At 35.8% G+C, this 25,334-nt stretch overlaps 1 protein-coding gene across 3 annotated transcripts in view; it reads right to left on the bottom strand.

Annotated features, from left to right (window-relative positions):
• SRT1 (sirtuin 1) overlaps positions 1 to 25,334 on the bottom strand; it is a 39,434-nt gene that overhangs the window by 11,976 nt on the left and 2,124 nt on the right. For all 3 annotated transcript variants that reach the window (XR_015818686.1, XR_015818687.1, XM_022050423.2), the window contains exons 4-12: positions 24,128 to 24,247; positions 10,605 to 10,705; positions 10,346 to 10,454; positions 9,819 to 9,898; positions 9,036 to 9,114; positions 8,069 to 8,122; positions 7,873 to 7,969; positions 7,484 to 7,566; positions 7,000 to 7,067 (exon numbers count right to left, since the gene is read on the bottom strand). Coding sequence is in view for 1 of the 3 variants with exons in the window: in XM_022050423.2 (XP_021906115.2) it covers positions 7,000 to 7,067; positions 7,484 to 7,566; positions 7,873 to 7,969; positions 8,069 to 8,122; positions 9,036 to 9,114; positions 9,819 to 9,898; positions 10,346 to 10,454; positions 10,605 to 10,705; positions 24,128 to 24,247 (791 nt within the window). In the remaining 2 variants the exon portion in view is untranslated. The remainder of the gene's footprint in view (positions 1 to 6,999; positions 7,068 to 7,483; positions 7,567 to 7,872; positions 7,970 to 8,068; positions 8,123 to 9,035; positions 9,115 to 9,818; positions 9,899 to 10,345; positions 10,455 to 10,604; positions 10,706 to 24,127; positions 24,248 to 25,334) is intronic.

Here is a 25,334-nt window from a genome sequence, read left to right as displayed (position 1 = left end):
TTTTCAAGCTTGAATTGTGAATATAGCTATCTTATTGGTCTTTTCTTATTGCTTAGGATCAGTGTCACGTACAACATCGAACCAAAACAATTGCTAATATTGGTGACCCGGAACAAATGACTCATCGCAGTTATAACACAACTCCTTCAGTCTCCTTTTTGTCATCTCTGTTCTTATTAGTTTCTGTATAAATGGAGAGGAAGTGTTACCAGATTGTATCGTGAAATTGCTGCTCAATGGTATTTTCTGAAATGAATTGTTAGGCTTGGTAACGGACTTAAAATAATCATTATAATTATGTTCGGTCATATCTCACAACTGTTGTTTGCTTTCAAAAACTCTGTTCATGCTTCATTGTTTGCATAAGAGTGGTGGGTGATTGCATCTTGACTTCCAGTCTAATTGAATCTACTAGACCCGCAGTAAATATATCAACTTACTGGTCTTAACATACTTTATGGGCATGGGCCAAGAGTCTCTGAAACTATCGTATATAGTCTTCCACTGTGTCTGTTTGTTTTAGGTTGATTAACTCTCCTAATGAATTGCTCTACAGAGGCGGACCAAACCACAATGTGCAAAGTTCAACAAACTAGCCCCATGACATCCCTGTCTCCTCCTGTTGCAGTTTGTAGTACCATAGTTGAGCATCACCTAACAAGTGGAAGACTGCCAATCCAACCTTGTCGTTGTTAGCTGTTCTTTGATTAATAAAAAATTGTTCACAACAATGTAGCCAAGCCAATGGGTCATTCTATCCATCGAGGGGGGAAAATTAAGTTTTGTATAACGAGAAACTCATCCATTGTTATGAAAACTGATGTTGGATTATTCGCGTCCTGGTTTAGTGTATCGCCTTTCTCCTCTCTGATTCTGATTTGAACCATGGTTGTTAATTTCTATATTATCAATTTCTTTTTTTTCTTAGACTTGGGCAGTTCGGCTGAGAAGAAGTTCTAATTGCTGTATGATTTGGCGCAAACTTTCTTTTATTGCAGTTTCAGAAGCCGTCATCCAAAATTCTAGATTCTGCAACTTTTTGCGTAAACTTTGGTTGCCCATGATGCTTTACTCTGATACCAAATTGTTATGTTCTCTGATTAAGCATCGAGTCACCGGGTGGTTAACAACAAGTGCGTCTTCTAATAAAATGTTAATACCCTTGTTCTCATTGCGAGAGCGACTTATTTTGTGAAAATAAATTACAGCTCATCAAATGGAACTACTAACTTGATTGAATCTCATTAAATAAAGTTCCAATCTTATAGTTTAAAATAATATTATGACTTATTTTTATTAATATCAAGTAAACCCTTTTATATAGAGGTTAAAATTTTTATTGAGAAATGTTAATCTACTTTAAAATCTAAATCCAATTAGAAATACTTCATTAAGATATTGAAAATTCTACACTATTTAGGAATCAAGTACTAATGGAATATATATATAAATTATTTAGGAATCTAATACTAATTAGCATTCCAACTATTTAGGAATCTAATACTAATTAAGATTCCATATTTAATTGAATGTCAATTTCTTATTCTTGTTATGTCTTCTATATTTGCATCCATAACATAGTGACACAAAATTTGATCTAGTTTCTTCATTTATTACCAAAACACATTCTTTGCAACATATAATCTAGGAAATTCAAGTTAACATGATCAAAAGTCTTTTCCATATCAAGTTTGCATAGAATACCTTTCTTGTGGTGTCGAATGGTTTCATCCACAAGCTCGTTAGCAATAAGGTCGGCATCAATAATCTGCCTCCCGTTAACAAACGCGTATTGACAATTACTGATTATATATTTCAGCACACTTGTTAATCTGTTAGCCAAAACTTCTGATAACAGTTTGTAAATGCAACTAATGAGGCTAATAGGACGATAACCATTGATATTCTTGAGCTGAGCTTTTTTTGGGATCATAACAAGAAAGTTCGAATTAAGAGAGCGAACAAATTTACCATGAGCATGAAAATCCTTGAAAAAATCAAGAATACCTGGTTTAATGACCTCCCAAAAGGTTTGTAAAAATTTGATGATGAATCCATCCGGACCCAAGGCTTTATCCTCATCACAATTTTTCAAACATGACCAGATCTCTTTCTCGGAGAATTTCTCCTCCAGTAGATTTTTCTTAACCTCATCAAGATTGTTGAAATAAAGATTGTCAAGTTTGGGCCTGTAATTAGTACTCTCCTTATACAGTTTCTAAAAATGTGGTTTTGCCCCTTCTTTTAGAACCTCATTACCTTTGATGCACTTGACATCCATATTGAGTTCTTCAACGTAGTTCATTCTTCTTCTATGATTAGCTAACATATGAAAGTATTTGGAGTTTTTATCTCCATCTTTGAGTCAATTTTCTCTTGATTTTTGTTTCCAGGAGGTAGCTTCCATTTGAAGTTTCTTGGCTAAATCAGCTTTCAAGTGACATTTCCTCTCCCTTTCCAGAATATTCAAATTACCAAATCTTCTTTCCTATCCAAGACATCAATTACAGAAATAAAATTTGTTATGCTCTCTTCCTCTTTTCTAGCCGTGTCTCTGGCCAAGTTCTTAATTTCTTGTTTTAGGGATTCTAGCTTGACAACAATTCTGTAACTGATAAAAATCTAAACATGAGTGTTGTTTTATGTATTAGTGACTAAATCTTTAAAACCTTCTACACCCAACCATTTGTTGTCAAGTCTAAACGATACAGTATAGGGCCCCATTTGATACCATCCATGATAAGAGAGATCGGGAAATGACCTGAAGTGGGTCTTGAGAGTACATTTTGATTGACACCTGATAAATCCAGAAGTAACTCGGATGATTTAAGGAATCTATCGATTCTAGAGAAAGATGGTTGGCTTCTTTGATTACTCCAAGTCTATCTTCCACCCTTACGAGGCAAATCGTTTAAATCAAGTTTGTCAAGCAAGGCCCTAAAATCATCGATATCATTATTGGAGTAGTTGCTGCCAGATCTTTCATATCTCCTCAAAATCATGTTGAAATCTCCGCCAACTATACCCTTGATTCCTCATATATTTTTAATGTTAATAATTCCTCTTCAAATAGAAGACGTTTCGAAGAGTTGCTTTTGCAATACACCCCAGAGAAATACCAAGAATTGCTATTGTTGTTAGAAAACAGATAAGCAGAGTTACTTCACCTGCAACGACATTCTGACATTGAACTCTTCTGTTCTCCACATAATTAAAATACCACCAGCGGAGCCTTTAGCAGGGAGAAAATGTCAGCTAATGTCGGTCATTTTTTACAAACTGTGAATAGTTTTTTCAAAAAGTACCTCCATTTTTGTTTCCTGAAGGCAAATGATGGTAGGCTTTCATCTATTCAGGTACCATCTGATTATAACCTTTTTTTATGGTTGTTAAGATCTCTAATGTTTCAAAATATAATTTTCTCAGTCATTTGGGTTGAATGAAAACGGTCTCTGATTCTTTGGATATTTTGTTGCGACCCTCATAATTGATTGACATTTGTAAACGTTTTAGTTCTCTGGATCCACTTTCCGTCTATTTCTTTTTGCTGGAATGCAAGAGTATAGGCTTGCTTTTGCAAATTTCTAGCTTCTTCTTCAACTCAATAAATAAGCTTTTAGCTTCCATTTCATAACCGAAAAAAGAAACCCCAAGATGTTTGCTGACGCAAAAAATATTATGTGTAATCCAATCAGAGAATAATTGAGGGTCATACCTGTGCTTGTCTCTTAGAAGAGCATTGATAGAGTCGATAACATCGGATAGGACCCTGTCATTACCTGAATCTTTAAACCCACCAGTTAGGCATTCATTTTTGGAATGATGCACCACCAATTTGTAGCTCGTACCAGAAAGTAGTTCTTCTTCGAGACTCATAACTGGGCTACATGAGATTTGTTGAGCACCAAACCAGGGGTTTAAGAAAAAGACATTAGCTGTCATGTATCGACAGGAGATTCTAGGGCTCAGATTTTGCAAGACCGAATTCACATCTTTCGTTTAAGGTTCTGATATAATGATCGAAATTGGATTCAGGTTTTTGAGTGCGGATCCTTTTTCTTTTCTCTCCAAGCCCACTTAACTTTCTTGGTGCATTTTAATCGGACTAGCCTTCGATTTGTTCATGTTGCTTGGGCCCACCTTGTTTGTCCATTTCCCTTTTTCAGCCCAAGGGAACCTGGGCTTCTTAGGATGGAGAGTCTTCTTATGGGTTGAAGCAACCATCTTTTGTGTCTTTTTCCCGCTTTTACTTTTTGGTTTTTGAATTTCAAAAATCGGATTTTTGCGGTTTCGAGTCGGGTCGGGTACAGTCGTCATCACCCGCTTAGAGTTAGCGTTGTGGGGTTTCAGAGCATCCGCGTATGATTTCTTCTCTTCTAATGGAATGATGAAGCGATAAGTGTGCTTGCAGTTCAGGCAGCATAAAGATATGTGAGAGGATACAGATTGTACCTGATGAGAGCAGCAAACAGGAGAGATATGATCTGAGTATTTCAAAAAAGGGTTCTTCAAAGGTGTATCAATGAGTTCAAAAATGGCTTTCATAGTGCGCCACCTGGCCTCACAATCATCTAGGATAAAAATTCTTTTAAGAACCTTCTCTTTCTTCTGATAATACAAGATTTCTGCCCTGTCTGTTCCAGACCAAAGCAAGGAAGAGATGACGATGCTGTCCTCTAATATTTCTGCCCCATGAATCTTTGCCTCTGTTCTAATAGAAGTCATTTAGGTTTTCAATCATCCATTCAACTTCTTTTTTGTTGAGAGTTAGAGAAATTTTATTTCCTCTTCCATTTTTGTAGATTCTCATACCGTCAAGCTTCTTTCCATTACAAACGATGTCAAAATATTTTCTCCCGATAAGGACGAAGCATTTGGTATTTTTAGGGAGCACTGAGGGAAGATGGAGAGGCCAACCGACTCAGTCGAAGGTCGACAAGGACAGGTTAATAAGGGTTTGTAAGGTAGCAAGAGAGGAGATAGTAGAGAGTGGAAGGTTGAGAAAGATTGAGAAAGTAGAGAGGATTTTAGAGAGAGGAATTTTTAGAGAGAGAAGGGGACAAAAATCACTTTATAAAAGGACAAAAATCACAAAGAAAAATAGAAAAAAATAAGAAATGAATTCATGTGTAAAACAAATACTGAGAAGTTGGTCTATTTAGAAAGAAATGTGAAATAAGTTAATTAGAAAATTCATTCGAAGCTTAACTTAAATTATTGGTTAGATCCTCTATACAGGTCCTAACCTTAACCACAAAGGAAAACAACTACTAGAAAAACAAATTTAAAGTTTTCAAAAGTTCTTAAAACATTAAAAAACTCAAATGTCCTAAAAAGTACTATTTCCTAATTAGAAAAATGAGAACAAGACTCTTAAAAAAGTACTGTAATCAGCCTTCTTATTTAGGCTTGGAGGATTCTGCATCACTTACCCTTTGGATTTTGACAAGAGTTTGGTCTAGAATATGATAAGGCTTGGAGATTTTCGGCTCAGTTATTTGACACTTTCGGTATTTCGTTGGCTTCTTGTCTGAATCTTAAGGGTTTTATTACCTTTCTAATGATACTTATCTTTTTTTACCAACCAAAAAAAAATTCAACTTGGATGAAATTCAATTTAATATAAAATTGCTGAAAGAAGACTTGTCCGGTGAGAGCTCAAACGTGTAATGCAAGAAATTCAATGTAAAACAAACATATAGAGGTAGAAATTCAAATGATCAGGAACTCTACGGGTTCCCAGCTTTCCTTATTTAGAATCAAATAAGTATTTTCAGCATAAAGCCAACTGGGCTATTGGATATAAAAAGATTATCGAGTAATCCATATCTAACACATAAAACATTTCAAAAGGCCTTTCGTAAATGATAGATAAATCATCAAGCAGGGTATAAACAAAGTATAATTACTCCATATAACTTTTTGGGATTGAATAAAAATGTAATTTGATAAACAATGTGTAGTCCAATGACCATGTAATGCAATCATGAATTACATTACATTGTTTAGTTACATAAATGTTAATAATAGTATACATTATACATTACTATATATGGTTTATCAAAATTACTTATAGTGAAACAGCAAAGTTAAAGTTACATTAAAATAGTAAAATATTAAGATAATAGTACAAATTATAAAAAATACAGGGAAAATTAGTATAAAATAACAGTATGATCTATTTTCTGGATATTTTAGTTTTACACTATTTCATTATTTTTATTATATTATACTATTTTCTAATTTTTTTTATTATTTTATACTACTGTTCTTTCTTCTAATTTTACACTAATATCTGAATATTTTAAGTAATTTGACATTTTTTACCATTTATACTAGTTCTGAGTATATTTATTATTTTCAAAATATTTATTACTATATCGAGAAAACTATTTAGGCTAAAAAAATATATCTTCAATTGCGAAAATATAACTTATTATCTTTAAAAAGGTTTCCAAAAAAATCCCAACATAAATACAGAAATAAACTAACAATAATTCTTCAAATATCCTTGTTTTGGGTTCAAAGTAACTCTCAGATATCCATTTGATCAGTATAAACACTGAACAAACCAATTAAGTTTTTTTCTTCTCTTAATCACCAAAAAAAAATCACATAATAATGAAAATTCAGTAATGAAATTCACTCCCAAATCCAATTCCAATTACTATACTGATTCCTCAAGAAAATAAACAAAGAAACTTTCTCAGATGGTTTTCGCTAAACAATGAGTTATTATAAGAATGAAAAATAATTTCTCACTGAAAACTTTGTTAGTAAATTTCCTATCAATGCGATCACCATTACCCTAAGTGCAGATAAATCCCAAACTATGTAATCAAGGAGGTTTTTCAATTTTTTTGGTGAAGGATTGTTTAAAGTTTTGATTTCGTTACAAGGATGATTACCACCTATCCAACACGACATCTAATTCACAAGTTTCAGGATGTTAGCACAGTTAATCATAAATATTGTGCATAAGAAAAAGATAAAAGCTACCTTTTTAATTGAAATGGTTGCTTATCTAGAATAGCCGGTTTGTACTTTTGGTTGTCTGAGAAGGAAACCTGGGTAAACATTAGAGTTGGAAATAATCATTAGTTAATTGCAGTCTCATTTAACCGAACATCACAAAGTATTTACATTCATGTTATTTCAGAACTTATTTTGGCCCCTTTTTCCTACTCTCTCTACAACCATCACTAATGCTTTTGTTTTTCTTTTTCTTCTTCAGAGAAGAACTATTCTTTGAATTTTATCAGGTTACAATAAATAAGTAGAGTAGAAGACAAACCCCAGTATGATGGCAACCACAAATTTGCTTTTACAGTTTGCCTAATAGTATGAATAACCTCCACAAAGATTGGTTGCTAGGCCTACCACAGAATAGATTTGGGAAAAGGAACACAGTCTTTTACTGATGTTCAGGATTTTGGATACAGAAGTGAAAGGCAAACAAGCAAAGAGGTTTTCTAAAAAGTACCTCAACAGACTTGATGAATGGTAATTGTGCGTTCAGTCCATGGACACTAGCTACGCGAAGGTTCCAGTTCACATATCGTTCATCTGTAATTAAGGTAAACAGACCATGTCAGAGAGAGATGGATTGAAGCCAGCAATTAATCCATTCTTAGATGTACTTATGGAAGATGTTTCTATAGGATCATGCATCAAACAAGCTGCCTCCATGCATTTGCATACTAAAACATGGAAGCAAGATTTTTAGCTAAAAGTCTTAGAGCAAAGTGTGGTTCAAGATATGTTGTTTGAAACAGAAGTTACCCAAAGAGATAGATAGGGAGTATAATAATGCCGTTTCAAACAAGTACATGAGAATAAGTCATGCAACAAATAGTATTTTAACAGAGATACCTGCACTCAAAGATTGAGTTAGGATGGTCTGGAAAAAATCAATCCTGACATATGGAGGAATCTGCAGATTAAGCAGGTCCATGACTCCTGCAATAACCTGTTAGTGAAATTAACAATCAACTCAAAAGCAAACAGAAACTATTAAAATACATCTAAAGCTGTCTAGTATATATATAGCTGTTGCTTATTACAATACCATGTCTACAAACCCATGAATCACCAAAGATGCATCCTTGTCCTTTGGAGTTTTCTGCAAAGTTGAACAGAACACATTATTTAAACATAGGTGAGGAAGCATACACATTTTTTATGCCCATCTTAAAGAGTTGAACCCCATGAAGACAAGAAAACGATATAAGAACAACTCAAATTTCCCATATCCTCAAGGATTGATAGCATTTTTCACATTAATATTAAATATGTAAAAGGCAAAGTTCCTCAGCCAAACCACAAGGTTGTTTGGGTATCATGTCAAAGGAAGTGCAAATTGACAAATTTCCTATCATTATCAAATCTTATTACACATACTGAAGGAACATCCCAAAAGATATTCACAGACCACTAAGAAGACTACATCCAGAAGCTCAAAATCAAACAAGGCATGCTCCACACACAAACACAAACATGAATCTTGCGTATTATTTCCATCCTCTACGTGAACCCACTTCTTCCTTTTCTCTTTCTTCACTTTTTTTTCTCTTAGTAATTTGCTTTTCAAGTAATGGCTTCAACTTGAATAACTAAGCTTTATCAGGAAAGCGGTAAAGGAATTATTAAAGCAATTGTATACAGCTAACCTGCAGTGCATTTCTCTCCAAAAAAGATAGGATGTAGGCGTTCTGCCTTTTGTGAGTGTTTAGATCCAAAATAACATCCCTAAGGATTGTAGAAACAAAAACTACCTCCAACATATTAAGCAGTGGCGAGTTTATTTATTATCTTTGAGACACAGATAATTACGTATATAAAGAAACAAGAAATAGAATTGCAATTTTTTTAGCTATTAGACAGCATATTTCAGATGAGGATCTTCTGACTGTCGCCAATTGTCCATGTTATAGCTCTTACCTGAAGCAAGAGTCCTAGATGCACTCTAATTTATAGTTTATTTATTAGGTTTTCTATGAACAAGCTCCAAACACACTTGAACAAGGAAAAAATACCTGAAGATTCACAATTACAATCTTCCCTCCACCTCGGAGAGATTTAAGAGGCAGATTGCATGCAGGAGTTATCTGCAAACTGCATAGAGTGATTGTACTCACTATCACCAAACTAAACATGCACAAAAGTATAAAAACAATACATCTAAATCAAACTGTGAAGTTGCTAATTGAAAAACTAAAATGAAAGAATCACAGAGACAGTACTTCATATTCAATTTGATTAACAGTAGGCACTGTTCAGCCAATTACTTGCATAACAAATTTTATGTATGTTCCTGATGTCAATGAACCTAAGTAGTCTGACCAACACCTTAAGCATTTCATAATTGTATCCAAGTTATCCATCTCAGGAGCCTCTATTTCAAAAAAAAAAAAAAGATTATCCATCTCGGAAGCCTGCTTTGACAGGATGGAATTGTTGACAGGTCTACATGCTTTGTGTGTGAATGAGCCAGCATGCATTATTTGAAGCAGTAATTTCTAAAAACATCACAAGAGAGTAAATTTAGCATGCTTTTCCAAACTAATCAGCAAAGAATTGGTCTGCTACTAGATTGAAGAACTTTCTCCTCTGAAGTTACTACATGGAGTTCATTCCTCATATATGATTCATCCAAACTTGAAGATGTATTCTCTGTTTCTTCCTTGTTCACAAAAATTTGACTTACAACATGTAATATCCGTGAAACTTTAAGTTTTATGAATGAAAGCAGTATCCATTTAAAAAAAAAGAAACACCCAAATAAATAATTTGGATGTATTTTGTAGACTCATATTTACCTTGTCCCGAGACAAAGCACAAGATCTGCCATCCTACAGTGCTTCTCTGCTGGGTTCATCTCCTTTGGGGGCAATGCATCCTGAGCAGAGAGACAGAGAAAGAAGTGGGGGGGATTATAAACACTCCCCTAATGGTTTGAAAATATCAGCCACTATAAACTAAGAATTCAAACCTCAGATCACAACCTTGAAAACTAAAAACAACTTGCACCTCCCTGTATAAACTATTCTTTTGTGATTGACATGACTTGATCTATCACTGAAGATTTAGACAGCTGCTAGAACCCAAAATTCTTTTTTAAAGCAATTCTCTCATTTTTGGCCAAACTATACTATGAAATCTCTCATATCAACTCAATATCAACTGATTAGTTCTGGAATTTACCATGCTGGTAGACCTTTTTTCATTCATTAAGGAACTGACTTATTCTAGCATTGTAACAAAACAATGTTTAAAAGAATACCGATATGCAAAAGACATTCATGCCTAGCTGAAATCCAGTAGACGTTTCAACAAAAAACAATACCTCCCAATCTAGAACTGTATCCCTAAGTTTAGCTCCACAATTTTCATTAGAGCATCGTCTTGATGTCTCCTTCAATCCAATTGTTTCCACCTCAAAATCCCGCAAATACCTTCACAAGTTAAACCACAATATAAATATGCATGCTCAACAAAAAAAGGACACAATTGCAACAACATAGTTTTGAAACTGTTAAGTGGGAAAATCAATTAATGACGCAACAAAATAAGAAAATGGCACACTGATCAAGAATATGCCTTACTCAGCTCCACATGAAGGGCAGGCTTCCATAAAAGAATTCCCATGCAGTTCAGCAAGTTTCTCCCTTGGTATTCCAGATCGAAGATGGATGCCATCGACATTCTAAATGTAGAAGCAAAAGGTTATAAATTGAATAGAGAATTTACAATAATTAATTTGCATAATAGATCTATTTAGAATAAACAGGTATGAAAAATATAAAGAAGGCACAAGTGGTTGGTTTATAAGAATTTTATAAATCATTCAAAATATCAATTAGATTCCCAAAATTCTCTTGAGAAAAAAGATAATGATCCTTAGACCAAAAACTCAAGGTATAGAACTATAAATCTCCAGCTCTAGTAAAAGGAGAATTTAAGACCTCAAAAGTCCTTTTGGTTAAGCAAAGAATAAGGAAGATCAGTTTTTCCTATGTTTGGCACCCCTAATGCCCACCATGCCCAAATCCTTTTAGCCATAGAGCCTAACATCGCCAACCTCAGCCCAAAGAAATCCAGGGTGTTAAAGAGTCCCCAGGAGTCTATATCAGATGATCACATGGAAGCATAGAAAGACTTATTTAAATGGCTAAGTATTTTATTTCTAATTACTTATATATCTTTAGATAGTTAGAAGCTATTAAATCTATCAATTTATCTTCAATTTTATTTTTGAAGACAATGTCATCAGTTATTTTTTTAGATAAAAAAAATGTAGTATAAATTAAATGGATGGCGCCAAGGAGATGCGACCCAGTTACAAATATATTTACAAATCTGTTAGTAAATCAATTACATTCCTAAAATTCTCTACCCTATAAATGTCATGAGCCAAAATCAAAGAGCCAAAAATGTGTAACCATCTGTTCATAACTTTTAACATCTCACCCTCAATCTCCTCAAAATCTCTAACATTTCTCTCCTTCCACACCACCTAAAAAATAAAGAAATAAGTTTTAGATAAACTTTTTTTTTACATATCCCCACCCCCCCTCCCAAGCCCAAAGTGCATCCTCACCGATCTCGCAAGCACACAATTGATCCCCAAGAGGTCATACACCACAGTCGGAGTACTATACACCATCGAACACCGGAGAAGAATGTGGTTGCAAGATTCAGCAGCCTTCTTGCATAAATAGCAGCCATGTACCGTAGTTTTACCCCTTTTCATCAGATTATCAGTAGTTAAGATGCATTCTCTTCTCACTTCTCAATAAAAAAAGATATGCTTGGGGAAACTTTAACCTTCCAAATTAGGTTAACCGGGAAGTGTACCATCCCCATCCCTTCTCTTATGGCCAAATAATTGTAGAATGACTTGACAGTGAACTCCCCTTGTTTCTTCAATTTCCATCCAACCTGGTCCTTGTTTTCATGTACTTGAATATCGGATAAGATATGTAACAATGCGATGTGATTCCAAGAAGGTCTAAGCAAACCCCCAAAAAGGTGTCCCACAAGAAGCAGGAAACTCAAGGAATTCAAAATTCCCGCGGGGAAATTGGTGCAAACCCACGGATGCGCAAGTGAGAGAATGCGCGCACTCAGCATGCAAGGCTACGCACGCAGCACGCCAGGCCGCACGCACAGCAAGCCATCTGCGCACGCATAAGAGCAGCATGTATACGGCCAGCGCGCATTGCAGGGCAATGCGCGCGGAAGGGAAATCCCACGCCCACAAGGATTCCTAATCCCACGGGGAAATGGATTCCTACCCTACTTTGGATTTCTGCTATTTCAAAGACAAAAAGGAAACTGCTTTTTGAAACTCCCAAGTTTCCAAAATTGTTTCCAGCCCAAGAATCATCCAATAGGGCCCAAGGGAGCAGGCCCAAAGAACTCGAGTTGAAGAATCAAAGGTCCCTTGGCCTTGCCCTAGGGAATCGGCCCAAAAGGGCTATCCAAGGCCCAAGCCAATTGGTTCAAAGATGCCTAAGCCCAAGTTCAGTCTTGGAGGTCCAAGATTCGGCAAGAAGCCGTCCAAGAAAGCAAGGGGGCACTTGGCCTTTGGCCCGCATGGCCAAGAATAGAGTGGAGAGGCGAAGCCCGCTGGCATGGCAAAGGACACTTTACTTAGCCTTGCCAAAACTGAAGAGAATCAAACCTCCATGGCCAACATGAAGAAGAAACAAGAAGAACAAGTCAAAAAGGGTTCAGCCAAAGGAATTCTAGAAAGAAAGAGGCCAAGAAACCAAGACGAAAGAGGAGACCGCATGGAGGAAGCCAACCCCGAGAGGGAAAGCCGACTCCCTCTCCCATAACAAGGCCAAATCTCATAAGGATTCCCCTTCTCTAAGGGTGAATCTGAGCTTGAATAGTGAACACAAACAAGGACCTTAATTTCCAAGAGAAAAGAAGAAGAATTCCTTCAACTTCAAGCTTATCCAACTCAAATTCCTGTCAAGAAAATACTAAAGAATAAAGAACTCAAAGCCAAATGAATTAAGGAGATTCAACCCGACAAGGAATCAATGGTCGGCTATGAGAGAGGTAGTAATCTACTTAATATTTTATTGTTTTAATTGTTATTTCATGTATTATTTTAATGTTTCCTACTCTAAGTTAGATTAAGAATTTAAGTAGAACTATATAATCCTACTTCTAGTCACATCAATCACATGTAATCTATATAAAGAGCTCACCACTAGGTTGTAAAAACACAATTTAGAACTTTCAAAGATTAATAAAATTAAGAATATTTAGTTGAATATTTTCTTCAAATCTTACTTTTAAGCTTCGACTTGAGTGAGTGTTCAATCAGAAGGGTGCTCTAACCATTTTGTTGAGCTAGGAAATCGAATCAACTAATCAGGTAAATTGTGGTATCTTTTTCATTCCTACTTTATTTTCCAGTTATCTTGGTTTGCATTCAAATTGTTGAATATGGTTCAAATGGGAATGGTTAATTAGGGAATTAAGATTTCTGAACGTTTATGTTTGTGTGAGGTTTACAAGTGTCAAAAAGATCTTGACCTGCCCGCATCACAATGTCTCATACTCTTCAATCTCCCGATCATCAAGGTTTCTTGTCACATTCACATTCCACTCCCTAATCTCATTCCCCGATATATAGGCTTCCTCCACCACCATATTTTTAGACTATGCAATGGCAAAAACCCTGGGGAATTGATCTTTAAGCCTTCCACTTCCAATCCATTCATCCAACTAGAAACAGATTTTGTCCCCCCTTCCTCAACTTCCAATTGATGCATTCATGAAATTTTTGTTTCCCCATCCCTATTTTCCTCCAAAGCCCAATACCATGCGGTCTAGCCACATCCCTATAAGAGCCACCAACATCAACAATTTCCCACAAAGCCTTAACTACACTCTTCCACAACCTCCCCTCTTCCTCATATGCCTCCAAAGTCATGTTTCCTTGTAGAGCATTTATCTCAACAAAAAATCTAAAGCCCAAACCTTCCTGCTTCGCCCAAACCTCCCTGCTCTAACGACGACTTCACATCATCCCACTTCATAGGATGATATATTCTTCTCCCATCTTCATCCGCCCAAAGAAATTGATATTGAATATTTTCCAGTTTCTTTGCAATTTTCACAAGAATTGCTAAAACAAATTAAAGTTTTAGAGAATGGAAATTCTACTTCTGCTTATCATTTCCATCACCATAAGATATCAATTTATAGGAAAAATACAACCAAATTCTAACAAAAACCTAACAAAATTCTAACAACTTTATGGGAAGGAAGAATAACAAAATCGGTTATACCTCACCAACTTTGTAATTACGTCCACTAGGCTAAATACTAGGCTAATAACAACAAAAAAATAAAAACTGAATTGAATCTTTTATTTTTTACACTCCCTCTCAATCTAGTTTACGTATATGTTGAGTAAACCTAGATTGGATGATATGTCATCAAACATCCTTTTTGGAAGAGCCTTTGTTAGGATGTCTGCAATCTGTTGACTAATTAGAATGTACATGAGTGTTATAGTGCCATCTTCTAACTTCTCTTTGATAAAGTGACGATCAATCTCCACATGTTTGGTTCTATCATGGTGTACAGAATTCTTGACCATATTGATGGTTGATTGATTATCACATCAAACTTTCATAGGAATGTTGTTAGGAACCTTTAGTTCGACAAGTATCCTTCTTAGCCACATACCTTCACATATACCATGGGCAAGTGCCCCAAACTCATATTCTACACTGGTATGAGATACAACTGACTATTTCTTACTGCCTCAGGTGACCAAATTTCCCCAAACATAAATACAATACCCTAATGTAGATCGTCTATTATTTATTGAGCCTGCTCAATCTGCATCAGTATAGATTTCAACATCTTTTTTCACTGTCTTTTGAAAGAACAATTCTTATCCTGAAGTCATCTTTAGGTATCTTAAAATTCGATATATAGCTTTCATGTATTCCTCAGTTGGCTGATTCATGAATTGATTTACTATACTTAACTGCAAAACTAATGTCGGGTCTTGTATGTACTAGGTAGATGAGCTTCCCAACTAGTCTTTGATACTTTTCTTTATCAACTGTTTTATCACTAATTTCGGATCCATGTTTGATGGTTGGATTCATAGGAGTGTCAGCAGGCTTACTTCCTAACATCCCAGTCTCCTTCAGAAGATCTAGAATATATTTTCGTTGAGATACCAAAATTTCCTTCTTGGATCTAGCCACCTTCATTCCGAGGAAGTACTTTAGTACTTCGATATCTTTAATTTCAAATTCTTTGATTAAGAATTCTTTGAGCTTCTGAATCTCCTCAATATGATCTTCTGTAAGGATAATATCATCTACATATACAATCAAGATAGCTTTCTTATCCGAGGTACAATGCTTGACAAATAATGTATGATCAAATTGACATTGCTCATATCCTTCTCTTTTTACTGCTCTTGTGAATCTATCAAACTATACCCTTAGAGATTGCTTTAAACCATAAAGTGACTTTTTCAGTTTGTATACTTTCTGAGAACTGTCTGTAGTTCAAATACTGGTGGTATGTCCATATACACTTCTTCCTCTAGATCACCATTAAGAAATGCATTCTTCACATCTAACTGACAGAGTAGTCAATCAAGATTAGAGACGAGTGAGAGAAGTACCCGAATTGTATTGTGTTTGCCTAACGTAGCAAATATCTCTTGATAGTCTATCCCATATGACTGAGTGTAGCCGTTGTCTACTCGTCGAGGCTTATACCGATTCACACTTCCATCTGCATTGTATTTAGTTGTGAAGACCCACTTGCACCCCCCTTAGTGTTTCCCTGGAGTTAGATCAATTAATTCACATGTTCCATTCTTTTCAAGTGCCTTGATTTCCTCTTGAACAGTCATCCTCCATTCAGCTATTTTCAGAACTTCATGGATTGTTTTAGGCTCTGGTGAACTACTGTCTAACTTGTATACAAAAGCATGATGTTCCGAAAACAACTTGTCTAATGAAATATAGTCCTGTATAGAATGTTTGGTGCATGTCCGAGTCCCTTTCTTAAAACAAGAGGCATGTCAATGTCAGTACCTGTAGTAGGAATAGAAATCTCATTACCTGTCAATTTTTGGGCACCAGGACCAAGGGTGGATTTATGACAAGGCTTTGATGATTCAAGTATTTTTCCTTTGTTTCTTCTAGTATAAACACGTAACTCACTAGTTGCAGGTACTGTGTTCTCTGTAACTGGTTTTGGTTCAAGTTCTTTATGTGAGATTGTAGCTTCAATCTTCAGAGAGGGTTTATCTAGTGGAGGGTGACTCTGTGGATATAGAGGAGGTATGCTTACATTCCACAACTGATATTTCTAAGTAAATGTCTCTCCCTGAATATCAATTGTGGGGTAAAATGGTTGGTTTTCAAAAAATGTGACATCCATTGTTTTATAAATGACAGGTTTCCGAAACTAGACATTTGTATCCTTTCTGATTAGCAAAATACCCAACAAATATGCATTTAAGGGTCCTTGGGTCAAGTTTCCCACAGAGATGAGTGTGAATATGAACATATGCTGAACAAACAAAGACTTTGAGTGGTAATGTGTTTAACATATGAGATTCAGGAAAGCTTTGTGAAAGAATGGTGTAAGGTGATTGGAACTTTAGGACACGGGAGGGCATCCAGTTTATCAAATAAGTAGCAGTGAGAACAGCCTCTCCCCAGAGAAACTTTAGTACATGAGTGGTGAACATGATTGATCTAACTACCTCAAGAATGTATTTATTTTACTTCTTGGCTATGCCGTTTTGTTGTGGGATACGTACATGAGCTTTGGTGAATAATACCATGTTCAGTAAAATATTTCTCAAATGTGGCTTCAAAGTATTCACAAGCATTGTCACATTTCAATACTTGGATGGTAGCATGGAATTGTGTTTGGATCATTGTATGGAATTTATTAAAGAAATGTTCAACTTTATATTTTTCTTTCATTAGAAACACCCAAGTAATTCTTATATGATCATCAATAAAATATACAAACCACCTAATTCCGGTGATATTGGTGACCCTGAAAGGTCCCCATACATCGTTATGAATTAATGCAAATAGTTTTGAGGGTTTGTATGGCAGACTAGGAAATGAATTTCGAACATACTTAGAAAATTGGCATCCTTCACACTGAAATGAAATAGGATCTTTTTCTTTGAATAGTAAAGGGAACAACTTTTTCAGATACACGAAATTTGGATGTCCTACTCTATAGTGCCACAACATAATATCATGGTCATTATTTGCAAAAACAGAAATAGAGTTTGCACAAACTGCATTGTGAGTTTATCTTCTAGAAGCATTGATTTGAAGCAGGTATAGTCCTGAACTCATCCTAGCATTGCCAATAATCCTCCCCGAGTCCAAGTCCTGAAATTCACACATGTTAGAGACAAACTTGGCAGCACAATTTGAATCTTCATATAGCTTACTTACTGATAACAAATTACAATCCAGATTTGGAACATGAATGATTGAGCAAAGAGTCAAATTAGGAGACAAATTTACAGAACCCATTCCAGCTACTTTTTAAGAGGGACCCATCAGCAATTCTGATTGAATAATCTTCTTTACACTTGCTGTATTTTTGAAATATTGAGACATCTCCAGTCATATGATCATATGCTCCTGAGTTTACAACCCAAACCTGTCTTTTTTCTGAGTAAGCAGACAAACCAAAAATATTACCTTTGTGTGCCACTGAAGCACTGACTGGATAACTTTTCTGGGACAACATGCGCTGGAGAGCTTCCAGCTGTTCAAGACTAAAGGGATTGCTCTCCACAACAGCAGGTGGAATTTCTTCAGCAGTCACATGATTTCCCTTGTGCTTGTTTGAGTTTTCTGGCTTGGAGGGCTTCCAATCACTCGGCTTGTTATGAAGCTTCCAACACTTTTCGCGTGTGTGCCCGAGCTTCCTACAGTGGTCACACCAAGGTCTCATCTTCTTCGTACGAGCATCCAGTGCTCGGGTTGTGAGCGTAGAGGAATTTTTGGCCTCGTGGGTGAGTTCAGCGTCTCCCAACATGATCTTCCTTCAGCTTTCTTCTCGCCGAATCTCAGAGAAGGCCGAACGAAGACTCGGCAGTGGCTTGATACTCAGCACGCATCCCCGAACCTCATCGAGGTTTTTGTTCAATCCTAGCAAAAATTTGAAAAGTCGCTTCTGTTCAACAATCAATTTTAAGATTTTCGCATCTTCGAGTCATCTCCATCGATGCTCTTCGAAAATATCCAATTGCTGTCAGCTGCGGGTCAAAGCATTATAATATTGGGTTACGCTTAACTCACCTTACCGAAGATTGTGAAGAGTCGATTCTATCTCAAAGATGGCAGAGGTGTTGTCCTTGCTGGAGTAGAATTCCTGAGCTGCTTCCCAAATCTCATGCGCGGTCTCATAAAGAAGGAAATTCTCTCTGATTTCTGGAGTCACTGAAGTTATGAACCATGACATGACCATGTTGTTTTTTATCTTCCATGTACGAGCATTCAGGTCAGTTGCGGGAGGAGGTATGAGTTCGCCAGTGAGATACTCATCGCACCCCTTACCTCGGATGAACAGCAGAATGGACAACGACCATTGAAGATAATTGCTGTCGTTTAGTTTGTGTCTTGTGATAAAAGACAAAGGCATTTCACCCACACCGTTGTTGATGGGTGTGCGATGATAGGAACCTGAGGAGACCTCGGGTTGAAAAGACAGAAGCTCACTTGTGGCCATTTGTGACTTCAGCACAGCAAAGATGATTCTCTTGGATCAGGTATGCTCTGATACCATAAAGTTTTAGAGAATGGAAATTCTACTTCTGCTTATCATTTCCATCACCATAAGGTGTCAATTTATAAGAAAAATACAACAAAATTCTAACAAAAACCTAACAAAATTCTAACAACTTTATGCGAAAGAAGAATAACAAAATCGGTTATGTCTCACCAACTTTGTGATTACCTCCACTAGGGTAATAACAACAAAAAATAAAAATTGAATTGATTCTTTTATTTTCTACACAAATAAATAATATATGAAAAAGTTGGTCAATGTATTCTTAGTAAGTGCTAGCATCCCTCCCTTGGACAAGTAATTTCTCTTCCACCCTATAAGTATTATTTCTTTCAAACAACTCAACCACAGAATCCCTAGTCCCAACATCTTCGTATTTAGACCCCAACAAAATGCCAAGGTACTTGATAAGAAGCTTTACTCATTTGCAACCCAACACCCCAACTAGCCTATCTTCATCCCTCCTGTCTTCTAATCTCACCAATTCTGATTTTTTCAAATTAATCTTCAGCCCATAAATTGCTTGTAAACACAATAGAATGCATCAAAGATAAAACATCACCCTCTCGTTAGGTTGACATAAAATTTTGGTATCATTAGCAAAAAATAAGTGAGATACTTCTATTTTTCGATCTCCTCTTCCCACCTTCACTCTCATAACCAGTTCCAACTCTCTGGCTTTCTCTAACAACCTCTTAAACGCCTCCATAACAATGATCAATAAAATAGTGGACACAGGATCTCCCTATCACAGGCCTTTAGTTCCCTTGAATAAAGAAGAAGTTTCATCATTTATCATCACAACAAAAGATGGACTAGTTATACATGACTTCATCCACCTCCTCCACTTATTCCCAAACCTTAATCTACCCAGCATATAATCCACAAACTCCCAATTCACATGATCGTACGTTTTCTCCATATCTACCTCACACAAGAACCCATCCCTCTTATTTCCCACCAAGTCATCAATCACTTCATTTGCCACCATCACTGCATTCAGGATTTGCCTTCTCTCTACAAAAGCATGTTGCCTCTCCCCAATCACCTCACCTAGCAACTTGGAGAATCGTTGAACTTTATATATAAGCTTGTATATGCACCACACAAGACTGATAGGTCGGAAGTTTTTAATATTTTTTGCTCCCTCCACCTTAGCAATAAGAACCAAGAAAGTTTAATTAAAAGACTTCACAAAAGATCCCAATACATACAACTCTATGAACACATTTATCAAATCCTTTGTTAACATGCCAAAATTCTTGTAAAAACCGTATATTAAATCCATCACGCCACAGAGCTTTATCTCCATTACTATCCTTGAGTCCATCCAGGATCTCCCCTTCAGAGAACTCTCTTTCTATTCTAACTCAGCATCTGCCAATCACATCCAACTCCTTGAATTACAATTCATCCAACCTTGGTCTTCTACCTACCTCTTCCTCATTCAGATGTTGGAAATATCTTTGGGCTTTTTCCCTCATACTATCTTTATCCCGTACACTGTGGTTGTCAATCATCAATTCTTCACATAGTTGTACCTTATTCTATGGCTCACCAAACAATGAAAGTATTAGTGTTCCTATCACCTTTTCAGCCACCTCTCTCAACCTTCTGTTTCCAAGACATTTCCTTCATGTGAAGTCTATTACCAACTTCCCTTCTCAAAGATTCTCTCTTATTCACTTCATTCCCGATTATTCCCCCCTCACCTTCCTTCTTGTCAATGTCTTCAAATTCTTTCAGTAAATTGTTAGTACATTCTTCTGCTTTTCTCCCTCCTCCCTCACCCACTTCTTGATCTCAGACTTCAGGGTTTTAAGTTTTTTGGCAACCCTAAAAGCTAGCATTTAAATTCACCAGTGTGTCCTTCCATCTATTCTCCACCATCCTACGAAAGCTCTCCATCTTGACCTATTTGTTATCCAGTGTAAAAAGAATAGGATCCTATGTACACTATCCGAAGCAAGACACATGGGAAAGTGACCGGATATGGGTTTGGAAGATTTACAAAGATTACACTAGCTATAATTTACAGACAGAGCCAAAAAGATTATACCTTATTTATTAAACATTCCAATTCAGGAGGAACCACAACCATCATAATGTACGTGGATGATATAATTGTGACAGGTAATGATGTAAAGGAAAAAACAGTTCAACTAATGTCTAGCCAAAGAATTTGAAATGAAGAAATTATGGAAGTTAAAATATTTTCTTGGGATAGACGTGTCCTACTCTAAAGCAGGGATATTTATCTCACAATAAAAATATGTGATTAACCTTTTGAAAGAGACCAACAAGTTGGCATGTAAACTCGTGAGTAATAATTGATCCTAATCACAAATAGGGATTTGCGGAAGAAGACTCGGACATTAACAAAGAAATATATCAAAGACTATTTGGAAAACTAATATATTTGTCATACACAAGATCGGATATCACCCATGCAGTAAGAATGATAAGCCAATTCATGCACAAGCCTAACGAGATATACTTGCATGCTGCATATTGGGTACTTCACTATTTCAATGGTATATCAAGAAAAAGTATTATTTGTAAAAGAAACAACCAGTTGACCATCGAAACGTACATTGACGCAGATTATGTAGGATCATTAATGGACAGAAGATCGACCACCAGCTACTATACTTTTCTCGAAGGAAACCTAGTTACTAAAGAAACAAGAAACATAATGTGGAAGCTTGATCTAGTACAAAACTGGAATTTTGGGCAGTGACCCAAGAGGTTAGTGAACTTTTTTGGTTGAAAATACCTCCTAAGACTTGAAAATTGAATATGAAGGACCTATGCAACTTACTAAGATAACAAGTCAAGTAATTAGTATAGCATATAATCCGATACAGCATGACAGAACCAAGTATACTGAAGTAATAGACACTTTATCAAGGAGAAATTGGATAATAGTGTGTTATGCATGTCATACATGCCCACCACCCCACAACTTGCTGATATGCTAATTGAAGGGTTGAGTAATCCCAAATTTTGTATGATAATTTTCAAGCTGGAAAGGAACAATATCTATTCACCAGTTTGAAGGGGAGTATTGAAAAATACTTACTAAATAAGAAAGTGTATATTTGTATAGTCAGGGTAAAAGGTATACTTGTAAAATATCAACATATCTAATCATTTGTATGTTTTCTTTTATTGCCCCAAAAGATGTATATATAGGGCCCTCTACTTCAATAATACATACAACATTCATTCTTCCACGTGGACAAATAACTCTTAATAATTAATTGTTTTCGAAAATTATTCAGAACTCTTACATTCCGACAAACAAGTTTTATTAGTGTAAAGAATCAATAGTTGGCGAAATCTATCATCCCTCTCCTACCTTTTCACTCTTTTCATAGTCCACCAAGTGATGAAGTCTTCGAAGTTCCCTTTCCCTATCAACAATTGGTTTCTTATTTCCTCAAGACCTTGTAGTTTTATCTCCCCCCTTTTGACTTTTGCTTCCATCAATGGCCCATAATAAATTAATAGTTTGATTTTCAAACCCCTTAGAATTAACCCCCAACAATATCCTAATCCTAGCAATGTCGTCTAAGACCCACTTGTAGGCTTCAACTTAGACAATCTCCATAAGAATAACGTGGTGGTCCCTGAGATTGAGATCTCGTTCTGACTCAATAAAGAGAAATTTCAAGTAAGGACTTGTATTCTACATATGGTTATTTTAGTAAGGGCTCATTTAGAGAGAACCCCTGAAACACCAAATAGAATTTGAAAATTTTCTTAGACATAATATGCTTCCTTGTTCTATACACTTTATACCAGAATTTACAGATCTTCCTAGAAAATAGTATTCCTATCCTATGGGGATAACTACCCTTACCACCATCATGACTCACACTTGTCCTAGCTTCTAGGATCTTCTCATACAACCCCAACCAACAGTTTAAAAGTTTAACTGTTCTGGTCTTTTCTCACAATTTAAAATACCGAACTACTAAATCCTAACGAACTAGATAATACTTCAAACATTAATAACTACTTGCATGAATTCTCAAATATCAACCCCTGGATTCTTCTTCTCTTTACAGTAATAAACTAATTTTGGATTCATAACAAATAACAACACCCACATTGCTATCTTTCATGTTCTCGTTCCTATCATGCCCAGAAACCTGGAAAAAAAATCACTGTGAAACAGAGCCAAAGGCAGAACCAATCTATATGCTTTTCCGCAAGAAAGCTCCCCATCAAACCTTGCAATAAAGAGGTCCATAACATCTGCTCCCCATGAAATTTAACAATTCCATTCTGGACAAAAAATTAGATAAGACCAAGCGACTAGGGCTTCTCATTTCGAACTCTAAAAGAGTCATGACATCTCCAACCGCTCACAAACCAAGAGAAGAAGATGCAAACAAAGAGGACAAGATGCATTCTGGTCTAACAATATGGACCAAGTCTCTGATGACAACCTTTGCCAGGCCAGCGAGAAGAATCACAGCTTTAGAAGCAGAAGAGAGAAAGAGTTAGTGAGTTTTTTATGCCTGTTTGCCACTGTCCTACAGATATTAGAACTTAATGACACACTTAAACAAGAAAATGTTAAGCGCATGAACAGGTGCATCATCTGCCATTTTCATACTGGTAGTATGATATTAAAGATATATAATCTTAATTATAATATAACCATGCTGCAAAACATAGTGTTTTGCAACATTCTTTGAATTAATCTTAAGTGTATAAGGAGCAGAAGGTGATTGTGGCTTTAAAAAAACTCTGGCTAGAGAAAAAAGACATCTTATAAAATCCGTAGACTAAAATATCCAGAAAATAGTTAGCGGAATAAGTCTGAAAATGTTTTGTTTCTATCGAAGGAAAAGAAGCAGATTTTGTACCTATAAAGAATAGATGATTTCACTATTTTGGTTCTATTGTATTGAGGCACAACCTTAATAGTTTCAAATATTTTGGCTCCATTATAGATATCGTAATTGATCTGTAAATATTTTATATATAGGTGGCGTCCCTTTGGTGCCAGCACATTAATACAACTCACACTTTTATTTCAAAAAAAAATAGACTAAAATAATCTGATATCCACACATCCTTGCAAGAAGACACCCACTAAGGAAAAGAGGAATTAACTTCAGTTCCCAAACTTTGCATTTTATAGCATCTAGTCTTGAAGGAAATATAAATTGCCATAAAAATAGAGGCAAAAAAGGACAAAATTATGTCATCTTCAAGATAAAAGCATTTCATTAGTTATTTCAAAAAAATAAATAAGAGCATTACATTAAATGCCAACCTGGCTAATGACAAACTTTAAAGTGCCAGATTTCTCCAGTTCAACCAAAGCCATGTGAGTCATGCTTGGCATTGCACGATGGAAAGGTAGCGATGCTTCAGGTAATGGTTTGCCCTCCCGCTGTGGGTAATAAGTGGAATCAATAAGACTATTCAGAGGCAAAGGGAAGTTATACATTTAATAATTGCTAAGATGAGGCATGGTGGTCAGCAAATACCAAGGCTCTGTACTATTTAGAAACAGAACTGAAGACTGAACCAATTTTCAACTGCTATGACCTTTGATACTCTATTTATAATGTAAGTGCAGAACAAAAAATAAAAGTAGTGTGGCTAATGTAAAAAACCAAGATCCATATTCCCATCTTTATGATATCAGACTACAACCATTCCATATCAACAAATTAAAAAGCAATTTTTTTATCCTTTCGCAATCACCAAATGGATTAAATTTAGTAAAGGAGAGCAACTGGAATTGCCACTAAATGGTTTTCCAATTACCTTCCGAATTTTAATGAAAGTGAACTTAGAATAATATTTTTCACCACTAAATTAGGAGCTCTTCCGCATTCCCATCTTGTCTCTACTCAATAAAACTCCATTCCTCAAAATATCTCACCACCTAACAGCAGATGCGATTAACTTGAAACTTGTTCAAACTATTTCAAATTGATTATACAAAGCTATTCCATAACAAGTAGAGACCAAAGCTTACTACCTTGAATGTTGCAAATTAGTCATCTCAGCAACTAACAAATACTAAATTTCAACTATAACTTCAATGAGGCAAGCTGCAATTAGCTGCTACTCATATAATAAAGATGTATGTTGCGAATATATATATATATGCACATAGCAACAAAAGTGGACTTAGAATAATCTTTTTCACCACTAAATTAGGAGCTCTCCTTAATTCCATCTTGTCTCTACTCAATAAAACTCCATTCCTTAAAATATCTCACACCCTAACACTAGATGCAATGCATTTGAAACTTGTTCAAACTATTTCAAATTGATTAGTACAAAGCTATTCCGGGACAAGTAGAGACCAAAGCTTATTACCTTAAATGTTACAAATTAGTCAACTCAGCAACGACCAAGTACTAAATTTTAACCAAAACTTAATGAGGAAAGCTGCAATTAGCTTTTATTCAAATATTAAAGATGTATGTAGCGCATATATGTATATCTATATATATGCATATAAG

The sequence above is a fragment of the Carica papaya genome, chromosome 4, assembly GCF_054855325.1.
Source record: "Carica papaya isolate Zhongbai chromosome 4, ASM5485532v1, whole genome shotgun sequence".
Classification (NCBI taxonomy): domain Eukaryota; kingdom Viridiplantae; phylum Streptophyta; class Magnoliopsida; order Brassicales; family Caricaceae; genus Carica; species Carica papaya.
Note: the sequence above shows the minus strand (reverse complement) of the source record. Positions and strands in the feature narration are given on the sequence as shown.